Here is a 21,465-nt window from a genome sequence, read left to right as displayed (position 1 = left end):
TCAGTCTGCTGTACATTCAGGGTTTTTTGCAGATAGATTTAGTATCTCACCTGATAAGAACTGCGTGGTGTATTGATTGCTGTTTGAAAAACACAAACTCGTACTTTGGTCAATTAGAAAACAAATATATACTTTAACAAATGTGAACCTGGACCACAAAACCAGTCACATGGGTCTTTTTTTTTTTAATTGAGAAACTAAAGAAATAAGCTTTCCATTGATGTATGGTTTGTTAGGATAAGACAATATTTGAACTATTTGAACATCTGAGGGTGCAAAAAAATCTAAACATTGAGAAAATCGCCTAAAGTTGTCCATTTATGTTCGTGATTGTGCTGCATTCATCACAAGAATAAATGTATTATATATTTACGGTAGGAAATTTATAAAATATCTTCATGGAACATGATCTTTACTTAATATCCTAATGATTTTTGGCATAAAAGAAAAATCGATCATTTTGACCCATAGGCCTACTGTCAGTATATTCTGTCATGTCTGCACCTTCTCGTTAGTCCCTGATTAGTTGATCTTCCTCCACCTGTGCCTGTTTAATTCCCTCATTATATATTTATGTATTTATACTCCCTGTTCTGTTCAGTCCTCTGTCGGTTATTGTTTGTGTAAACGTGATGTTACTCCTGAGTTTACTATTAAATACCTGGATTCTCTGAATATCCTTCGTCATGCGCTTTCTTCAGCCCATGGACGTTACACATACATTGTATTGTTGGTTATTGCTACAAATATACCCGTGCGACTTATGACTGGTTTTGTGATCCAGGGTCACATATTTCGAAAAAAAAAATTTGCACAATAAATCCCATATTTATATTTTGTATAATCAGCTGTATGTTATACTTGCCATAATGTCTTGCTGCTATATATCTCCTGTAGTGATATTATATCACAGCAGCTACTGCTACAGTCACAAACAGCAGAACAACAGCAGCACTTATTCCTGCTATAGCAGCTGAAGATGAACCTGAATGAAGACAGACAGTCATTATTAATAGAGATCATCTAATAATTGATTTTACCAATGCTGTTGACTGATGTTAACATCTTTCCATTTGCAGTAGTAAGCTCCATGATATTGATTTAACTCATAAATTGTGCCATGGTGTGTTCTTGAGCAACATCAGCTGAAACAGCATCAGCTCTGTGAGATCGACAAGAAACAACGTTCAAAGGAAAACTGACTGATATGATGCACTTTTCTTGTTATTAACAATAGAATGTTGAGTCAAAAAGTTCACTTTTTCAAAACAGGCCACAAAGAAAACATTTACTGGGTCGATATAAATAGTGAATGGTTTTCTAAAACTGCTCAATGGAAAATATACTTATAGTCCAGGCGTTTTAAGCCAAAATGGGGGTCAACCGTGAACAAATTGCAACAGAATCAAACTCAACTGATTTTGTATCCTCAATATGTCCTGAGTAAGGAAAAAAAAGCCCCGAAGAATCCCATTAGGGGAAAGTTCCGAAAAAGACCCAAATATATCCTATTCATACGCCTATTCATTATTTTTCTCACGTGAATAGGGTAAAAAAATGAACCTTTAGATATCACCATGAAAATTACTGAGTTGATTACTTATATCAAGACAAACAAAAAATGTATTACAAGTTTTTTTAAATTGTTTGTTAACATGGACAAACGGTGCTTAATCTAATTACAGATGTGCTAATTTGCATAAATACCACAACAGATCTAAACATTGGGTCTAGCCAGGTGAAAATGTCTTGTTGAATCTTGTTGACAAATAACAGTAAAATACTTAATGTTAAGGTCTGAATGGAACCCATTTAGGCTACCCATGAGCATTAATACATAGAGGCAGGAAGAAGTACTTTAGAAACCAGCCTTTATTAATTATTATTGCAGAGATGGGGTTTGGGGCTGGTTCCGTGGGACTGTTTCTGGGGATTTACTTTTTATTTTACTTACCTTTTGTCTTCTGCATTCTCCTTACCATTGTCTCCTGTTCTTGCCTCAGATTCGTCCCCCAGAAACAGTCCCACGGACCCATCCCCAAACCCCATCTCTGCAATAATAATTAATAAAGGCTGGTTTCTAAAGTACTTCTTCCTGCCTCTATGTATTAATGCTCATGGGTAGTCTAAATGGGTTCCATTCAGACCTTAACATTAAGTATTTTACTGTTATTTGTCAACAAGATTCAACAAGACATGTTCACCTGGCTATACCCAATGTTTAGACCTGTTGTGATATTTATGCAAATTAGCACATCTGTAATTAGATTGTGCACCGTTTGTCCATGTTAACAAACAATTTTTAAAAACTTGTAATACATTTTTTGTTTGTCTTGATATAAGTAATCAACTCAGTAATTTTCATGGTGATATTTAAAGGTTAATTTTTTTACCCTATTCATGTGAGAAAAATAATGAATAGGCGTATGAATAGGATATATTTGGGTCTTTTTCGGAACTTTCCCCTAATGGGATTCTTCGGGGCTTTTTTTTCCTTACTCAGGACATATTGAGGATACAAAATCAGTTGAGTTTGATTCTGTTGCAATTTGTTCACCCTTTTTTCCTAAAACGCCTGGACTATTAATGACCAAATGAGACTCACCAGAGACAGAAACACTGAAGCTCCTAATGATCCTGAATCTGCTGTTGTTGATCTGTAGTTTATATTCTCCAGAGTCTGTGTTTCTGGTGTTCGTGATGGTCAGAGATCCAGTCTGATGATCCAGCTTCAGTCTGTCTCTGAATCTCTCTTTACACTGAACATCTGTACAGATCTTACTCTGATCTCCAGTGATTTCAGCGATGAGAGTGTCGTTAAAATACCACGTCATCACATCATTTGTGTTTTTTATTACACCAGTGTATAAAGTAACAGATTCTCCCTCCTTTCTCTCCTCTTCTTCTTGTTCAGCAACAGAAACACCTGAAACACAAACTAACAGATGCTGAAAGGATCTTGTTTTGAGGGACAGACACACAACATGAGAGAATGGATGATATGAAAGAGATAAAACACGCTCTCTTGACTTTCAGTCTGAAAAACAACGTTTATTCACGTTTTGTCCTTATAAACATATTTTACATCTAATCCTCTATTCCTGGTGAACTAAAAATACTGAGCATGAAGTAATAGATGCAGATGATTATAAAAGATGAACAGAGATCACGTGTACCAGAACAAAACCAACTGTCAAAACTAACAACCAATGGAAAAACTAAACGTTTTCACTAATATTGATTAAAATATATTGACAACGTTCACTAGTGTTTTGAAGAAATTCTTTATACTGCATGTGATTTAGTATACAGGTAAAGAAAAAGTAAAAATATCACTGAACACATCAATGATGTGATTTAAATGTACAAGACATGCTTTTAACATGACTCACCATGAACAGAAACAATGAAGATCTTTTCACTGTCGCTGCTGCTGATGGTCTTCAGTTTATAAACTCCAGAGTCTGTGTTTGTGGTGTTTGTGATGGTCAGAGATCCAGTCTGATGATCCAGCTTCAGTCGGTCTCTGAATCTCTCAGTATCTTCATTACACTGAACATCTGTACAGATCTTACTGAGATCTCTATTGATTTGAGCGATGCGAGTGTCATTATAATACCATCTAATTCTGTCTTGTTGGTTTGTTTGAACACCAGAGTTTAGAGTGACTGAATCTCCCTCCTTCACTGACACTTCAACTGTATCAGCACCAGACGCTCCTGTAGAATAAATCAACAGTTCATTATTAGCCAAACAACATTATACAACAGGAAAGTAATGTGAAAATGTTCATAAAGATTGTGTGTAGGGAAATATGTCTGGATTCAAAATGTACCACAATTAAACAAACAGCAGAAAAAACATTATTGATTTACAGGCCCTGTTCATGGAGATCGAGCTTCCTGCAGAATTCAGATCCAATCCTGATTAAAAACCCCTTACCAGTCAGGGATCACTGGTGATCCCAGATTATTTTAGTTCAAAATATGTTTGAGCTTATATATCTCAATATTAATAACAGTCTGGTTAATTTTGAGTCTTGAACTATAAACTCTCAAGTGTTGGCTTTCTAAATGTATGTGTGTATGTTTCTATTCAGAATTACTTATGAGCAGTAACCTTTTTATTTTGGGCATTTCATGTATGCAGCACTTGCCAAAATTGGGGGTGACTGGGAAGGGGTTAAAAACTCCTGTCTGTAATTATCAAGGGCTCATGAAGATCTTAATGATCTGTTTAGTAGTTTTTGACCATGGTTGGAGCTGAACTTTACAAGAAGTTAGATCTCCAGGAACAGAATTTGGGTCTACAGCATGAGATCCAGCAATGTTGCGACAATCTGACAAATTTCAAAAACACATTGTGCACAGAAAGTTCACTTCACAACGACCCCATCATTAAAGACATCTCAATTCTCGAACCGCACTGCGAGGAGGCGAGGCACGAGGAGTGAGGATACACAGGTGTTTCCTATGCAGGAGTCTTCGGCTGCGTCTGAAAACGTAGGCAGTGATTTATTGTCTCGTTGCTCTATCAGGCAATGACTTGCAGGCAGCGTCTGCACACGAAGGTTCCTCGCGAAACTGATTTCAGACACACTGCTGAGGTAGTGTTATGTTTATCAGTTTTCAGACGCAGCACATCTTGTAGAGAAAGCTGATGCAAGCTATAAATTCTCCTCCCCCTTCACATCTGTCACAATCATTTTAATGTATGTTTTACCTTTGCATTTTAAATAAACCACACATCTTATATATTTAGCTGGGCATCTTGCTTTATTATTAACTATTATTAATTAAATAACCAAACTTCAACAATATAAGGCCAGATCCTTTGAGCTGATAACGACGCTTGGGTGATTAAGTATATTCCATACAAATAAGATGCCTGTCTTCATTTTCTTTCCATGCATCCTTCCCTCGCATGCTAATGTCGATGGAGCTGAGACGCGAGAAAAGGAGTGAGGATGCACAAATAAGAAATATGAAGCACCAATGAGTTCTGTACTGTGCTGGTACCCAGCATGCACTGCAGCATGAAGCTTTTCATTTCATGTCATCATTGTTGAGATTTATACGCTGATTCTTGATCTGTGTGTCTGAATGCCACTCCCTGAAATTAGTTTTTACAGTGGGATGTCTACAAGCCTAAATGTCTTACAATGGTCAAATAACAACACCCACTGTAAAAAAAAAAACACACAAAAAAAACAAATGATGAATGCATTTCTGTTGAATATAAATCGATTAGATAAGAGAGACTAAAACATAAGCTTAATATCTTACCATGAATGATGAAACACACGAGAAATAAAGGCAACATCAACAGAAGCTTCATTTCCACCACTTTTCATTTAAAACATAATTGCATCTTATGATACACAATAGCGCAAATGTGGTCCTCCTCTGCATCACATCGACGCCAAAGTGAAAGTAATATTTTGGGATGCTTATCCACGCACTGTAGCGCGATGACGTAGTGACGCTTCGTCATGTTCGTTGATCTTTACGATCACATAATTGTTGCAAATATAATATTATTTTGTAGGGTTTACGATGTTTTATATGTGGGGTGAAACGCAGCACTCGATTATGTGTCCCCGCGTCCTCAAACCGGTTTAAAACTATAACAATGTCCACATTGTTTTGTCACAAAAACATATCACTTCAATTTATCAGCAATAATAAATAATTATACATGAATTAGTTGATTGAAAGAGATATAAACAAATGTGTTTTCTAGGTCGTATAAAAATAAAATCACTGCGAGAAAATTAAAGAGAACCTTTATTTATTTATTTATTTTTCAGACAAGTGAATGCAGATTCCGATTGAATAATGTGTCGTTCCTCTGCTTCACTGGAGACGCAGTTGTTATACTAGTCAAAGTAAAAGTAATGGACTGGGACCCCTAGGGGATGTAGGCTAGGGTGCATGATGTAGACAACGTGACATTCTAAAACGCAAACGTGAAAAGGTTTAACATTGAGTAAGGGGAGGCTGCAGACCTGGAGCCGGTAGATCTACGCCCCTAGCAGTTTTACGCCCCTGGCAGTTTTACGCCCCTGCTGTTCCTGATGCGTCCAGTAGGGGGAGGCTGTACATTGACACGAATTGATTGAGGTATAATAAATAATCCGCTAAAGTTATTGTTGTTTAGCAATGATGCAACATTTATTATTTATAAACGAATAGCTTGATAGAGCTAGGTAGTTATCAATTCATTTCTTTATATCAATGGATAGGTCTATCATTTATTTCGAGAGACAAAAAGTTCTGGACGGTCAGGTTGATGTTCTGTCTGGCTTAAATTTATAAGTTATAGCTTACCACGTGTAAGTTTAGCTGCCCCTAGTCTTCTCTACTCACTTTCAAAATTAATTTTCTTTTGTTGCCCGTCTTTATCTTGCCTCTTCTGGTAAGACTCCTTTACTTTCTGGTTTGAGTTGTTTCTTATAAAATGAGATGATCTAACTATCTCATTTATATCTAAATATACATTTTTCTTAAAATAGCGTACTGATCTGGATTAAAATGTAGGCTGTGTGCACTTAAAGTGGGATTTATCATACTCTGTCTTTGCCAAGTAACTTGCATGATGCATCCCATAAAGGTGTGTGTTTGCTTTAGCTATGGAAATCTCTCTCTCTCTCTCTCTCTCTCTCTCTCTCTCTCTCTCTCTCTCTCTCTCTCTCTCTCTCTCTCTCTCGAAACTTTTATAAACTATAAACACCCATCTCTTTTTTAACTGCATATTCCAAACCAATAGCTTCTCTAGTAAATAAATGACTTACAGAGACATACAAGGACATGTTTTTAATGTCATTTTTTAAATTTTCTCTGCACAGTCCATCATCAGTGGCCAAAAGAAATCAAAGTGTCTTGACACTTTTTCCAAAAGTGTTCCACCAACAAGTACCTGTGCCGTTGTACTTTGAAGATCAGGAGCAAATTGATGCAATCCACACTCATCTGACATAAATTCTGGGCAACACACACACACACACACACACACACACACACACACACACACACACACACACACACACACACACACACACACACACACACACACACACACACACACACACACACACACACACACACACACTGTGACTAGATCAAATTCACCATGGATGTCCTTTTTATATTTTTTTAAAGTTTAGCTTTTTTTTTATGAAATACACACATGAAATGCAAATTAAAAAGGCAGTTTGTGTTCTCGTAACACTTTCTTTTATGTGGTCTGTGACTCATGGGGTCAGTGATTCTGCTGCGGGTCTCCAATAAGTATTATAGTTTATCTCAGTTGCTTTGGTGCATTTCTCAGATCACACCTGAAATCACATCATCTTTCACTTGTGCACATCATAAAAGCAATTTCTCATTTTATACAAATTGCAAATGCTTTGGTACATTCATGCAATTCATAATGTACAACTGTCTGCTGTTTCCTACATTATCAACTCTTTATGTCATGTTGATCAAAATATAGGCCTATTATGCTATTTCTCTGTTGAATTGTCATACTCAAAACATCTAGGCATTAGTTCCTTGCATAAGTCATTAAATGCAAAATGGCTGACTAGTTGTCATAAACTGTTAAGCATGTTTTCAATACATTTCTATTACACTTTATTTTGTAAATGTGTCCTGAACTGATGAATTGCGGAGGTGTATTTAGAATTTCACTAATGAAGGAAAAAATGAATTGATATAATGAATAATGATGCTACAAAATCAAATTCACCATGGATGTCCTTTTTACATTTGTTTGTTTAATTTTATTTTATTTTTTTATCAGTGAGCAGAAGCACTTTGACAGGAGGATAGAAAAACAGTTAAAGCAGAGTGGCAAGCCATAGGGGAGTCATCATAATTCATAAATGGTGTTGATAAATAATGTTTTTGTGAACAAAAATATTGTCTCTTTCTTATAAATGGCCCTTGGAATTTTAGAAAAGGGATAAATTGTGTTTGTCTTCATAAAATGCTATGTAGGACACTGTTTTGTAGCTGTATGATGACTAAGTGAATAGTACAGCAGATATTTAATCGAGAATCCACATGATTACACGGTGCTGTATGTCTAATGGGCTAAATATGTTTAATATCTAATTGTAACTTTATATAAATTCACAACAACATATTTCACTCAGTCTCCTGTATAAAAACATACAGTGAATATTCTATTATTATTAATTAGTATTATTATTATTACTATTTATTCAATATTAATGTATTCAATATCTAATTGTAACTTTATATAAATTCACAACAACATATTTCACTCAGTCTCCTGTATAAAAACATACAGTGAATATTCTATTATTATTAATTATTATTGTTATTATTACTATTTATTCAATATTAATGTATTCAATATTCAATTAACTATTCTATAGTAGGTCATATATCATTACTTGTCATCTGATCCAACTATGTGTGTTATTTTTTAATTCATGAAAACAAATAGTCTTCTGTATAGGCTGAGTGAAGCCCAACCTAATATCTAGAGATTTTTTAATCCATAGTGCAGTGCAGATTTATACTAAAACGTTTAATATTTAAATTAACAAAAAACACAAATTCGGGCAAAATCTATGAACTGGACGGTTATTATTGTGTAAGTTTTGAGCATCGATTTAATGGTGTTATTTCGCAGCATATCCCCCTACTGGACGCATCAGGAACAGCAGGGGCGTAAAACTGCCAGGGGCGTAAAACTGCTAGGGGCGTAGATCTACCGGCTCCAGGTCTGCAGCCTCCCCATATAGTTAACATTAGGGGAGCGCGGGGCACAACGTAACACGGGGCTAGTTGTAACACGCTTGTTTTAAATACTTCCGCACATGCTTGGATGACGAAACTTTGTGTATTTACTAGTTGCCATATCAACACTATATAGAAAAAAAATTCCGCCAAAATTATATATTTGTTTTGAAGATATCCATAGACATTTATTACACCATAGCAAAAGTAAATTTCTTACTTAAGTTAATTTTTCATCTCTATTTTTTGTGCTTATTTAAAATAAGACAAAAATGATATTATTTTAATCTCCAAGATGTTATTTAACAGTTGAGATAGTTATTTAATGCTTCACTAACTAGCAGAAGACACTAGCCGGGTTTAAATCCCAGTTGTGCAGGCGGGGCATGTTGTAACACTGCGTTACAATGTGCAGAAATATGCTATTATATTCTATGTTTTTTTTTTGGTTTGTTTTTTTGAGAAAACGTGAGAAAAGGGTGAATAAAGACTGAGAGTCAATGGTCAGAAATTACTAATTATTTATTTGTTTTGAACTATGCTGTATAGCTGTGTTTTCATGCGTTCATAGTCAAAACTCAAAAATTAGTTTATATTTAATTATTAAAAATTGCCATTATTTTATATGAAAAAGTTTTTTAATTGTATTTTATTTAGAAAATATTTTAGTTTGTTCTGTATATTCTTTTTATTAGATCAGATAACATTTTAAGCTGTCATATGTTATGTTACAATGTGCCCCTCACATGTTACAATGTACCCCACCTATGGGGCATGTTGTCACATTTCACTTCCATTCTTTCGGGGTATATCAAGAAAAAAGTATATACTGTATTAATAAAACAAAAACACATCATTGTATAGACATGTGGGAAATTAATGTGGGGGAAAAAAAAATACTCTGAACCATAAGTAGATTTACACAAACTGAGAAAGTCAAAAAGCGTTACTTTGTGCCCCGCGCTCCCCTACTGAGACAGTGGAATTAGCAGACCAAACCCTGTAAACAACATCATACTAATAAAACAAAGCCTACTATGTACAGAAAAGCAAATTAGCCCGTAATATATGCAACGCGTTTAATTACACGTGGCTCAGACAATGACATTAGCAGACCAAACTCAGTAAATACCATACTAATAAAGTGTGCTGTGTACAGAAAAGCAGATGAGCCCAGAATATGAACGCAGCACGTTTAATTCACATGGTAAGTCTTGGTAAGACACATGCATTTTCTGTAAAGCAGCATTGAAATGTATATTGTATATTGTGAAAAGTGCTATAAAAATTACGTGAATTGAATTGAATATATTTTATACATTATAAATAGGGTTGATTTTAGTCCATTATGTCCATTATAATTAATGATTTAACCTCACCTACCAAAGGGGGCATTCATTATTTCCTCAGCCTTTAATTTCAGCGAATTTGTCACAATCAAATCTGTTTAATCATTTCCCTCCACACCAATATGAGCTGGAACCCACACTGTTAAAAATTACCTGTAAATTTTACAGTAAAATACTGGCAGCAGGGTTGCCAGCCAATTACTGTATTTTTTACAGTAGCGTTTCTGTAATTTAATTTACAGAATTTTACTGTATTCTCTGATTACAGTAAATTTTGAATTGTTGTATTTTTTTTACAGTAAGCTACAGAATCTCTGTATTTGCTATATCTAGAGGAAGTATGTAAAATGGAGTGTATACAATATATTTTCCTTATTTCTGAATATTAAATGACTGGCAGCTGAATTTTAAATGTAAATTATTTATCAACTGCATAAGCTTTAAACAATTGTTTTTAAGTTTTTAAATACATAAAATGTTGTATAATGCACAACTTAATTCCCCTATTACTTCACAAAAAAAAAAAAAATCAACATACTAATCTTGAAAAACAGGTCAAAATTTATTTAATTTATATCTTTAAAATCTGCATGAAAAAAGTCATAAAACAGTGTATTTTGTATTATTTGGATTTCATTTTTATTTACAAAATTTTTTTTTTTTTTTTTAAATGGACATGAAATTAAATATTTTTAAATGACTTGAAACAAATTAGCCATCATGGCCCTTCACACAAAGAAGAAATACGCAAACGACATACATTTAAAACCACTATAGTTGACCAACATGATCATAATAAAAAACACAAAGACACTGATTAATTTTCACCACTTCATTACCAGACCAACATGTCCAAACAACAAGGCCCCAAGTGAGTCCAACAAACTTCTGATCAAAAATGGAGAACAATTCAGCTCCAGAATGCTGTTCCATCACAGGATGCAAAGAGTGGCTAGAAACATTGAAAAGAACAAAGAGGACAGTATATTAGATATATATTACAAAACATAATGACACAGTCAGAGACAGATAGAGGGATGACAGATACAGTTAAGCCCCTTTCACACAGAGATTCCTTGCATTTTCAAGTCACTTTGTCTGAAGAGACGTCCTGAACATGCCTCCAGTGTGCCAATGCAGACTAGCATCACGTTGCCACTTTTCAGGGAACAGGGTTACAGTCAAGTAACCTGAGACATTCCCTAGCAAAAGCTTCTGTCTGGAACCCTCAAGGTTGTGTAGTGTGTGCGCACAAACATGAGAAAGGCCTCAGTCATGAGCTTGGGATGTCGACTCAAGGACATGTGAGCCCAGAGTAACATAAGCATCCAAACTATAAAATCTGATAAATGTGTGTGGAGAGGACCAGCCTGCCGCATTACATATTTGTTGCAAGGGGGGTGCCTCTTGCTAAAGCCCTGGAGGGTGCAACTGCCCTGGTAGAATGAGCCCTAACCCCTAGAGGCAAAGCTCGACGGCACACCTCATAGGTTAGAGCAATAGCATCCCTCACTCAGTATGACACTGTTTGCTTGGTGGTGGCCATCCCCGGGTTGCAGCCCACATGGAAAATGACGCCAAATGACGCCACTGGCTTAAGTCATCTGCATCTAAAAGCTTTGACCAGTCTAGGGGCAGAGTCTAAGCAGCAGGATGATGAAATTGACAGAGCCTGCAAATCCCCAATTCTCTTTAGTGAAGTAATGGCCATGCAAGTGTAACGGGTTGTATATAGTTGTTAAATTCCTGCATAAATGGGGACAGCGCCATCTGCTGGCGTCACTTGGTATTGCGCCACGGTGCTAAAAATAGCGAATTCTGGGTAATCCACAGCAGAACTTTTGATAACTGCTGTGGTAAGTCGCATGTTAAACGCTGCAGAGACAATAATAGCCTAAATGCTTTAGATCTCACTGCACAATGTTTTATTTCACTGTATTTTTGTTGTGATGTAACTAAGAGATGAATGCCATTTGTTTGACGTCGAGTGAGTCATTAGTTTTAGAGTTGAATGTTAAATGTAGCATATGTTGCATGGCTGCTGCTACTGCTATTCCTCCGTCTGATTTACTGTGTGTTGTGTAGGGCTGTTCCATTCTCTGTCTGCGATGTCATGCCTTTCCTGATTCGTTTTGGTTTCCCCTTGTGCAGGTAATATATTGAATTTGATGTTTATTTTTGTTGTGTGAAAAATGTATGTTATAACAGCAATATTCCGGTTGAAAACATTTTGCTGTTTTATATACTGTGTTTTCATATCTAGCAGAAATGCTTTAGAAGCTGGAGATTTTATTTATTTTATTTTCTTTTACATTTTACTGTGGAAAAGACAAAGAATTGTGAACATGTATATTTGTACTTTTGTTAAAAAAAAAAAAGAATCATTCCACTATACGATCACATTTGAACCAGTTTAATAAAAAAGAGCAGAACTTTTGATAACTGCTGTGGGCTGTTCCATTCTCTGTCTGCGATGTCATGCCTTTCCTGATTCGTTTTGGTTTCCCCTTGTGCAGATGCTCCACATACACAACGAGATTGATACATAGAGGACCGTCACATTGGTGCCGTGACTGTGAGTGAGTGGACGTCTGCCTGCCATTGACGGACCGCTGTAGCTGTGGCTTCGTTCGGACATCGTGGACTGTAGTTCCCTGAAGAGGACATCTTTATGTTATCCTTTGCACATTAAAAAGGACTTTAAATGCTCTGATTTTTTTTAATAATTTTGATTATTTTGGGTCAGTTTTCTCTTGTTAGTTGATCTGTTTTTTTTCCTGATCTTATTGTTTTGAAGTGTAGTCATAATGAGCGAAACAGGACTTGATTCGCCAGCTCGTACTCCAGCTTCTGTTGGTAGGGGGAGAGGTGTACTGCAGATACCTGCTTCCTTTCTTGGTAGTCCTGTTGTTGGCAGTAATGTTGCATTAGGAGTGAATAGGGTTGACTTTTCAATTGGCCCCCCTGACATTACTGATATGCGTAACCCACATAGGCAACCAGTCACTAGTTCAACACCACACACTGAACATGTTGCCCCTGATTTGTTAGATCAAGTAGGCTCAATTGCTCTAATGATTGGAGAACAGATAGCCGACAGTATTATATCTCGTCTTAACCCACCGAGCTTGGGGTCAGACACACAGAGCAACCCACATACTGGCAGTACCACTCTGACTCGACCTTCCAACACTGTTGATATATCCCAGGCTCACTTAGTCACACACAGGAACGTCAAAGAGCCTCCTTCCTTCAGAGGGGATGGATCTGACTCAGTTGACATAGAGGAGTGGGAAGATCTGATGAGGGCTTTTGTTAAGAAGGGAAATATGAATACTGCCGAACATGTTGAGGAGATACTTGTTCATCTGCGGGGCAGGGCAAAGGACGTAGTAAAATTTTGGATTAGGAACAGCGAATCTGACACCCAAACCAGCCCCAATGCCATTTACAGTCTCCTCCGTAAGCATTTCAGTTGCAGTCAGTACTCACCAGTTCCCCTCTCTGACTTCTACACCACTTTGCCTAATGAGAATGAAGAGCCTTACGATTACTGGTTGAGGCTAAACAAAGCAGCAGATGTAGCCTCTGAATGCCTGATGGAGCAAGGCAAATCGTTTGATAATCCAGGAACAGAGATTGCCCACATGTTTATCCGCCATTGTCCCAGTAAAGATTTGGCCCTGACCTTTCGATCCAAGTCCATTGACAAGTGGTCTGCCCATGAAGTGCAAGCTGTGTTAAATGCCCATAAATCAGAGTCCAGCTTCAAACCTGCTAGCACGACATGTTGTGGAAGGACTGATAGAACAAATTTTTGCAAAGTTGATGTTAATGCAGCTTCTGTCGCTTGCAAGGACTCTGGATCACAGCAGTGTGGATCTACAGAGCAGGCTAATCTAGAGAGAGTGATCGACATGCTAGAGAAAGTTTTAATGCGCAATTCCTGCATACGACAGCCTAGCTCAGGTCGACGCTACGCCAGACTCCCAAGGATTGATGGTTTAGACTCCTTACCTTGTGCTATCTGTAACGATGGAGCTCACTCTGCTCTAGTCCACTGCCGTGAGCATCGCTTGTGTTTTCAGTGCCTGTCACCCGGCCATGCCCGACGCAACTGTCCTGTGCCACGGGTTACTCTACCTCCGTCCAATCAGGGAAACTAACAGATCTGCGCGAGGGGGAGGGCAGCGTAGATCTAATTAGTCAGCCTCCTATTTGTGATACTGAGGATTGTGAGTCTGTATATGAGGTACAAAAAAGTATTGTCCCTTCTGACAAGACTGTTATTTTTCAATGCTTACAGCACGTTCCCATGACTGATAGTCTGTTCTATACCCCTGTGTCTGTCGAAAATGGTCCAACACTGAAAGCACTGATTGACAGCGGCTCTATGGCGTGCACCATAAGCGAAGCAGCAGAAGCTAACTTGTTGAAAGCCAATCCTACCCTGATAAAGACTCCAGCAGATAATGTTGTCGTTGTTGGATGTGGAGGTCATAGAGTTAACCCCAAAGGGATATATGATGTCACAGTCTCCGTTTATGGATGTAAAATGATGATCTCTGTTCTGGTTGTGACAGGTCAGACAGAAGAACTGATTCTTGGCAGCAATGCTATCAAACCGCTGTTGACTTTACTGAGGACCACCGTCGGCTACTGGAAGTTGATGAACATGCCAAGTGGAGATGGAATAGATGAATCCTTTCAGTTTTTGTCTTTACTTTCCAACACAGAGAGGTGGAAAGGAGATATTGTGCCAGACAAAGTGGGTACCGCCAAACTTAAAGGCAGTGTAACATTACAGCCACAGAGTGAATATCTAGTTTGGGGTAAACTCCCTAGCAAGGCCATGGTATCTGTGGGAAGTACTGTAGTCATAGAGCCCACCCAATCTAATTCCAGGCCTAAACAGATCTTGGTCGGCAGAGTTATCACACCACTATTTGGTGATGGCTTAGTCCCAGTTAAACTAGTTAACCCCACTAATCGCCCTGTTACACTGAGAAGGAATGCAAAAATCGCTGATGTATCCCCATGCATTGCAGTAGAGGATTTCACAGAGGTTGAAAGTGTCCAGTGTAACATCCAGTCAAGTGCGCAGTCCTGTCACATCTCCGAACAACCACTACAGTCGGAAGAGGAGTTGACCAACATTCTGAGGGACTTGGGATTGAACGATTTAGACCTAAGTGCATGTGAAGTCTCTCTCGAGTGGAAAAACAAACTCCTCAGCATCATCACAGCTCATGAGTCTATATTCTCAAGGAATAAGATGGATTGTGGCCTGGCCAAAGATTTCGTGCACAGGATCCGTCTGGTTGATGACAAGCCGTTTCGTCTACCTTATCGTAGGATACCACCAAGTCACTACGAGAAGCTGCGGACAGCTCTGAATGACATGGAGGAGAGTGGCATAATAAGAAAGTCTAACAGTGAGTACGCATCACCTTTAGTAATTGTGTGGAAGAAAAATGGTGACCCCAGGATCTGTAATGATTTCAGATGGCTCAACGCCAGGACAGTAAAAGATGCTCATCCTCTCCCACACCAGTCGGACGCACTCGCTGCTCTAGGTGGAAATGCCTTCTTCTCCACTATGGATCTGACATCCGGTTTCTATAATGTGCCATTACATGAGGAAGACAAAAAGTATACAGCATTCTCATCACCATTCGGACTCCACGAATACAATCGCATGCCTCAAGGCCTTACAAACAGTCCCGCTACATTTATGCGCATGATGATGTCGATTTTCGGTGACAAGAACTTCACCAGTCTGTTGTGTTACCTTGACGATCTTTTGGTCTTTGCTCCAACAGAACAGCTTGCACTCGACCGATTGGAGATGGTGTTTTCTAGGTTGAAGACTCACAATTTGAAGCTTTCACCAAAGAAATGTAATTTTCTAAGAAGGTCTGTGAAATTCCTGGGCCACATTGTGGGTGAAGACGGAGTCTGTACTGACCCTGAAAAAGTTCAGGCCATCACTGGTGTACAGGTGTCTGATTTAATGGATTCCGATGGCGTCACTCCTTGCCCTAAGAAAATTAGATCATTTTTGGGTATGGTGTTGTATTATCAACATTTTATTGAGAGATGTTCAGCCAAAGCGAAGCCCCTCTTCAAGCTCATCTCCCAGCCGGACACGCAGTGCTTCAAAAAGAGAAGGAGGCATCCTAAAAAGAAAGTTGTAAATGTTAAACTCACACTATCAGATTGGACTGAGGAATGCAAATGTGCATTTGAGACTTTAAAGCATGACTTGCTTACAAGTGTAACGTTAGCTCACCCTGATTTTGATGACCATTTCATATTGGCCGTAGATGCGTCTTTCGATGGGTTGGGAGCAGTACTCTCCCAGATCCCCAGAGGCAGTGACATGGCGAGGCCAGTGGCTTTCGCGAGCAAGACGCTTTCACGCTCTCAGATGAACTACCCCGCACACAGGCTTGAGTTTTTAGCCCTAAAATGGGCAGTATGTGACAAATTCCATTACTGGTTGAAAGGTCGTCATTTTACAGCTTGGACCGACAACAACCCACTCACATACATACTCACCAAACCAAGACTCGATGCATGTGAGCAGCGTTGGGTAGCGAAGCTGGCATCCTATAGTTTCGATCTGAAGTATGTGCCAGGAGCTAAGAACATAGTGGCAGATGCACTCAGCAGGGAGCCTTTTGTCAAGTCCAGTGTCAGCCATCGCCTTGTGACAGAGCCATACCATGCTTTGTTAAATCAACTGAATGGTGTGATGGACGAAACAGTTCAAGATGCTTTCAGATGCACAAACAACTGTCAACTTGTGAGTACGGATGTTGAACCAGGCTTTGATCTCTCCCACCCACTTTCTCAGGGCAAGTTTACATCTCAGGAAATCTCCGCCCTCTTGGATGCACACTGCTCTGGTGGGACAAGTCGTGTTATGGGGACAGGGGTCATCCCTCATTTGGAGAAAGAGGATTGCACCACTGCTCTGCCTAAAAGCACTCTTCGGACTATGCAGGAGCAGGACAGCACCGTGGGTAGAGTGGTTTACTATGTCCAGAGACACAAGAGACCTGACAAACGTGAGCGTGCAAAGGAGCCTCGTAGTGTAATCAAGCTGCTCAAGCACTGGAACAAACTCACACTGCAAGATGGTATGCTATTTAAAGTGAAGAGAGATCACAACATGAACAAGCAGCTCTATCAGTTCATTGTACCAGATTGCTTAAAACAACAAGTTCTTCATGGCATACACGATGCCGCAGGTCACCAAGGACGCTCACGTACACTCTCACTGGCCAGACACCGTTTTTTTTGGACAGGTATGGCGCATGATATTGTGCATTATGTCAGAAACTGCAAACGTTGCATTGTTGGTAAGACGCCGGAGCCTAATGCTCGTGCTCCTTTGGAGAACATTCACACCACAGAGCCCATGGAATTGATTTGTATTGATTTCTGGTCAGCAGAACAGGGAGATAATAAGTCTGTTGATGTTCTCGTAGCGACGGATCATTTCACAAAGATGGCCTTTGCTTTTCCTTGTAAGAACCAGTCAGCAAAACAAGTGGCCCGCCGTTTATGGGATGATATTTTCTGTATATATGGCTTCCCGAAGCGTGTGCATTCTGACCAGGGGGCTAATTTCGAGAGTAAGCTCATCAAGGAACTGTTGGATATGGCTGAGATAAAGAAATCGCACACTACCCCTTACCACCCGATGGGTAACGGGATCACAGAGCGTTTCAACAGGACCTTGGGGAGCATGATTAGAGCCTTACCCCCCAAGTCCAAAGCAAAGTGGCCCCAGTCATTAAGAGTGCTGACTTTCTGTTATAACTGCACTGTCCACGAAACAACCGGCTTTGCACCATTTTACCTCATGTTTGGGAGGATTCCCAGACTTCCGATTGATGTAATGTTTCAACATGTTCTAAAGAATGATCTTGTCATTACCCATTCAGAGTTCGTGTCCCATCTCAAAAGAGACCTGAGTGAGGCAGCAGAGGTTGCCCAGAGGCACAGTTCAGCCGAACAGGCTCGTCATGCTAAGCTCTACGACCGCAAGGTAAAAGGCTCTCCATTGACTGTTGGTGACAGGGTTTTGTTGGCAAACAGAGGCGAGAGAGGAAAACGGAAAGTTGCAGACAAATGGGAGTCAATTCCTTACGAAGTGTTGTCAGTAAGATCGGCAATCAATGTCTATCGTGTGAAGGACACAGTTACTGGCAAAGAAAAAACAGTTCACCGGAACTTGCTCCTTCCTGTCAGTTTCCTGTTGAGAGACGATGAAGTTGACCTGTTGTCTGATTCCCTGTCAGTTGAAGCTGGAAGTGATCATGGTGATGCTTTGCCTCATGACCAACTTGACAGCGATGAAAAAACATTACAGTGGATTTTGCAGTCTGGAAAGAATGCTGGACTTGATGAGGTTGTTGTCGAGTTACCCAGTTCATCTAATGCAGTAGGGAATACTCATGTGGATGATGTTGTCGACGACAGTCATGGATGTACTGTTCGGGACAGGGATGTGAGCCAGTCCTCATTTGTAGATGATCAGTCTGCCCACAGTCACTCCATTCAGCTCCCCACAGACTCACCAGCTGATGCACACTCACATGTTCCCAGTAGTGTAGACTCAGAATCAGTTGAGCCTGTAATTAACCAGCCAAGGCGAGGCATGACTATGACTAGGATTGGTAGGACCATTAAACCTCCAAAGAGATTAATTTGTGAGATGAATGACCAGGTTGTGGAAGATTCAAGATCTTCAGTGAGTTCTTTTGTTACTCTTATGAGACATGTTTTTGCAGTGTAGCCTGAGACTTTATAATGTGCCTTTTGAATAATTCTGTTCCTGAGTGTAGACAGATACTCCATTTTTCTCTGGAGTTTTTGAGCTGTGTCAATTAGGAGAGGTGTAAACGGCATCTCTTGTGTCTATGTTAAGGTTTAGGTTTTGGTACCAGCCTATCCTTGCATATCTCTGTAGGAGGAGTTTTGTAACTGACTATAAGGCAGTAACGCTCAATGTAATTTTTTTTTCTCTCTTTCCCTTCTTTCTTCCGTTTTCTCTGTTTTGGATGCGCTTCCCTGATTTAGCAGAAATTTAGGGGGGTGTATGTAACGGGTTGTATATAGTTGTTAAATTCCTGCATAAATGGGGACAGCGCCATCTGCTGGCGTCACTTGGTATTGCGCCACGGTGCTAAAAATAGCGAATTCTGGGTAATCCACAGCAGAACTTTTGATAACTGCTGTGGTAAGTCGCATGTTAAACGCTGCAGAGACAATAATAGCCTAAATGCTTTAGATCTCACTGCACAATGTTTTATTTCACTGTATTTTTGTTGTGATGTAACTAAGAGATGAATGCCATTTGTTTGACGTCGAGTGAGTCATTAGTTTTAGAGTTGAATGTTAAATGTAGCATATGTTGCATGGCTGCTGCTACTGCTATTCCTCCGTCTGATTTACTGTGTGTTGTGTAGGGCTGTTCCATTCTCTGTCTGCGATGTCATGCCTTTCCTGATTCGTTTTGGTTTCCCCTTGTGCAGGTAATATATTGAATTTGATGTTTATTTTTGTTGTGTGAAAAATGTATGTTATAACAGCAATATTCCGGTTGAAAACATTTTGCTGTTTTATATACTGTGTTTTCATATCTAGCAGAAATGCTTTAGAAGCTGGAGATTTTATTTATTTTATTTTCTTTTACATTTTACTGTGGAAAAGACAAAGAATTGTGAACATGTATATTTGTACTTTTGTTAAAAAAAAAAAAGAATCATTCCACTATACGATCACATTTGAACCAGTTTAATAAAAAAGAGCAGAACTTTTGATAACTGCTGTGGGCTGTTCCATTCTCTGTCTGCGATGTCATGCCTTTCCTGATTCGTTTTGGTTTCCCCTTGTGCAGATGCTCCACATACACAACGAGATTGATACATAGAGGACCGTCACATAAGTAACCATCTTTTGAGTCAGACGCTTGTCAGGCACTGACTCTAGTGGATCAAAAAGGAGTCTCAACTAGCCCCTCAAGGACTATGGCCAAGTCCCACGAAGAGATTTTTGCTCTAACGGAAAAGCCTCAGCCACCTCGCTCCACGGATGAGGTGGGCAATCAAAGGGTGTTTCTCAACTGGAGCCACATCAATCAGAACTTGGCTGACTGTACCAGAAAGTACTGACTGTAATAGACTACCTCTCTCTCTCTGGGAGGGGAACATATTCTATGACCCCTTTTCCCAGAAGAGTTTGTAGCTCTTTGTGACGGCAAATGCACTTGCTCCGGGATGTTAAATGTTCGGTGTCCTTGGAGATAGCAACAGAACATTCAACATTTCACTGGAAGCCGCTGTCCCCCGAAATACCAAAGGTGGAGGGGCTCACTAGAGTCTCTTCCAACTGGAGCATAGTTGTATAACCACGTGCCCTTGCACCCACGATAGTTGAATAAGTCAATGTCGAGAGCACAAAGACGTGAAGAAAAAGGTCTGGAGTCTTTAGCCTTCTTGTTTTCTCTCTCTTTTCACACCGAGAAATTTCTGCACACTGACAGCTGGAACCCTAACTTCTAACAAAGTGGACAGATAGAGAGTGTAGCGCACACATACACAAAACGGTCTCTGAAGACAAAGACACCTGAAAGTGCACCTCTTTCCCGTATTTGTATAGCCTCTCACAAGTGCGTATTCCAATGACGTCATCGTCAGAGGTTATTCAAAGCCCCGTTATTGGGGTGTTTGCCACACATACTTCACAACAGTTCAAGCAAAGATGTTTTCCCTTAGCGCCGTCAGCGCAGCATTGAGAGTAGCTTTTGATAGGAGGATTATGCTGGTGCAAATGTGATACCAACACTATTGTGGGTGTTGGTTTACACTATACTATACTTATTTGAGCTTCGGCTCTACAAATGATTCAAACATCAAACATCATACAAGCTACATCCTGATTTCACTTGTAAAAAAGCATCCCAGTAGAAACTGAGTACAACCTTTATTATGTGAAAGTGTAAATAATAAAATATAAAAAATACCAATATATATATATATATATATATATATATATATATATATATATATATATATATATATATATATATATATATATATATAAAATACAGACTAAACTTGAATGGCAGTGTTAAATAAGAAAAAAAAATTCTATTGCCTTTGTGCCTCGATGTGAAATAGTTTCTCATCATGTTTCTGTAGATTAAAAAAGTTAAAAGTTGCTCATATAGAAGCAGAACAAGAAGAAACTCTTCACATACAAACTAACACATTCACTGTATAGTCACTCTGACATATAATATGTCTGTAAAAAAAAAAAAAAAAAAAAAA

At 38.9% G+C, this 21,465-nt stretch overlaps 1 protein-coding gene across 1 annotated transcript in view; it reads right to left on the bottom strand.

Annotated features, from left to right (window-relative positions):
- Positions 1 to 2,588: 2,588 nt before the first annotated feature.
- The window catches only part of LOC309474958 (uncharacterized protein), a gene marked incomplete at its 3' end in the record, with an annotated part of 42,626 nt that continues 23,749 nt past the window's right edge, over positions 2,589 to 21,465 (bottom strand). The window contains exons 2-3 of the mRNA XM_082137577.1: positions 3,393 to 3,719; positions 2,589 to 2,926 (exon numbers count right to left, since the gene is read on the bottom strand). Coding sequence (XP_081993703.1) covers positions 2,589 to 2,926; positions 3,393 to 3,719 — 665 coding nt within the window. The remainder of the gene's footprint in view (positions 2,927 to 3,392; positions 3,720 to 21,465) is intronic.

This window comes from Leuciscus leuciscus (genome assembly GCF_965113295.1).
Source record: "Leuciscus leuciscus genome assembly, chromosome: 15".
Taxonomy (NCBI): domain Eukaryota; kingdom Metazoa; phylum Chordata; class Actinopteri; order Cypriniformes; family Leuciscidae; genus Leuciscus; species Leuciscus leuciscus.
The sequence above is the reverse complement of the archived record's forward strand: the minus strand, read 5'-3'. Positions and strand labels throughout refer to the sequence as shown.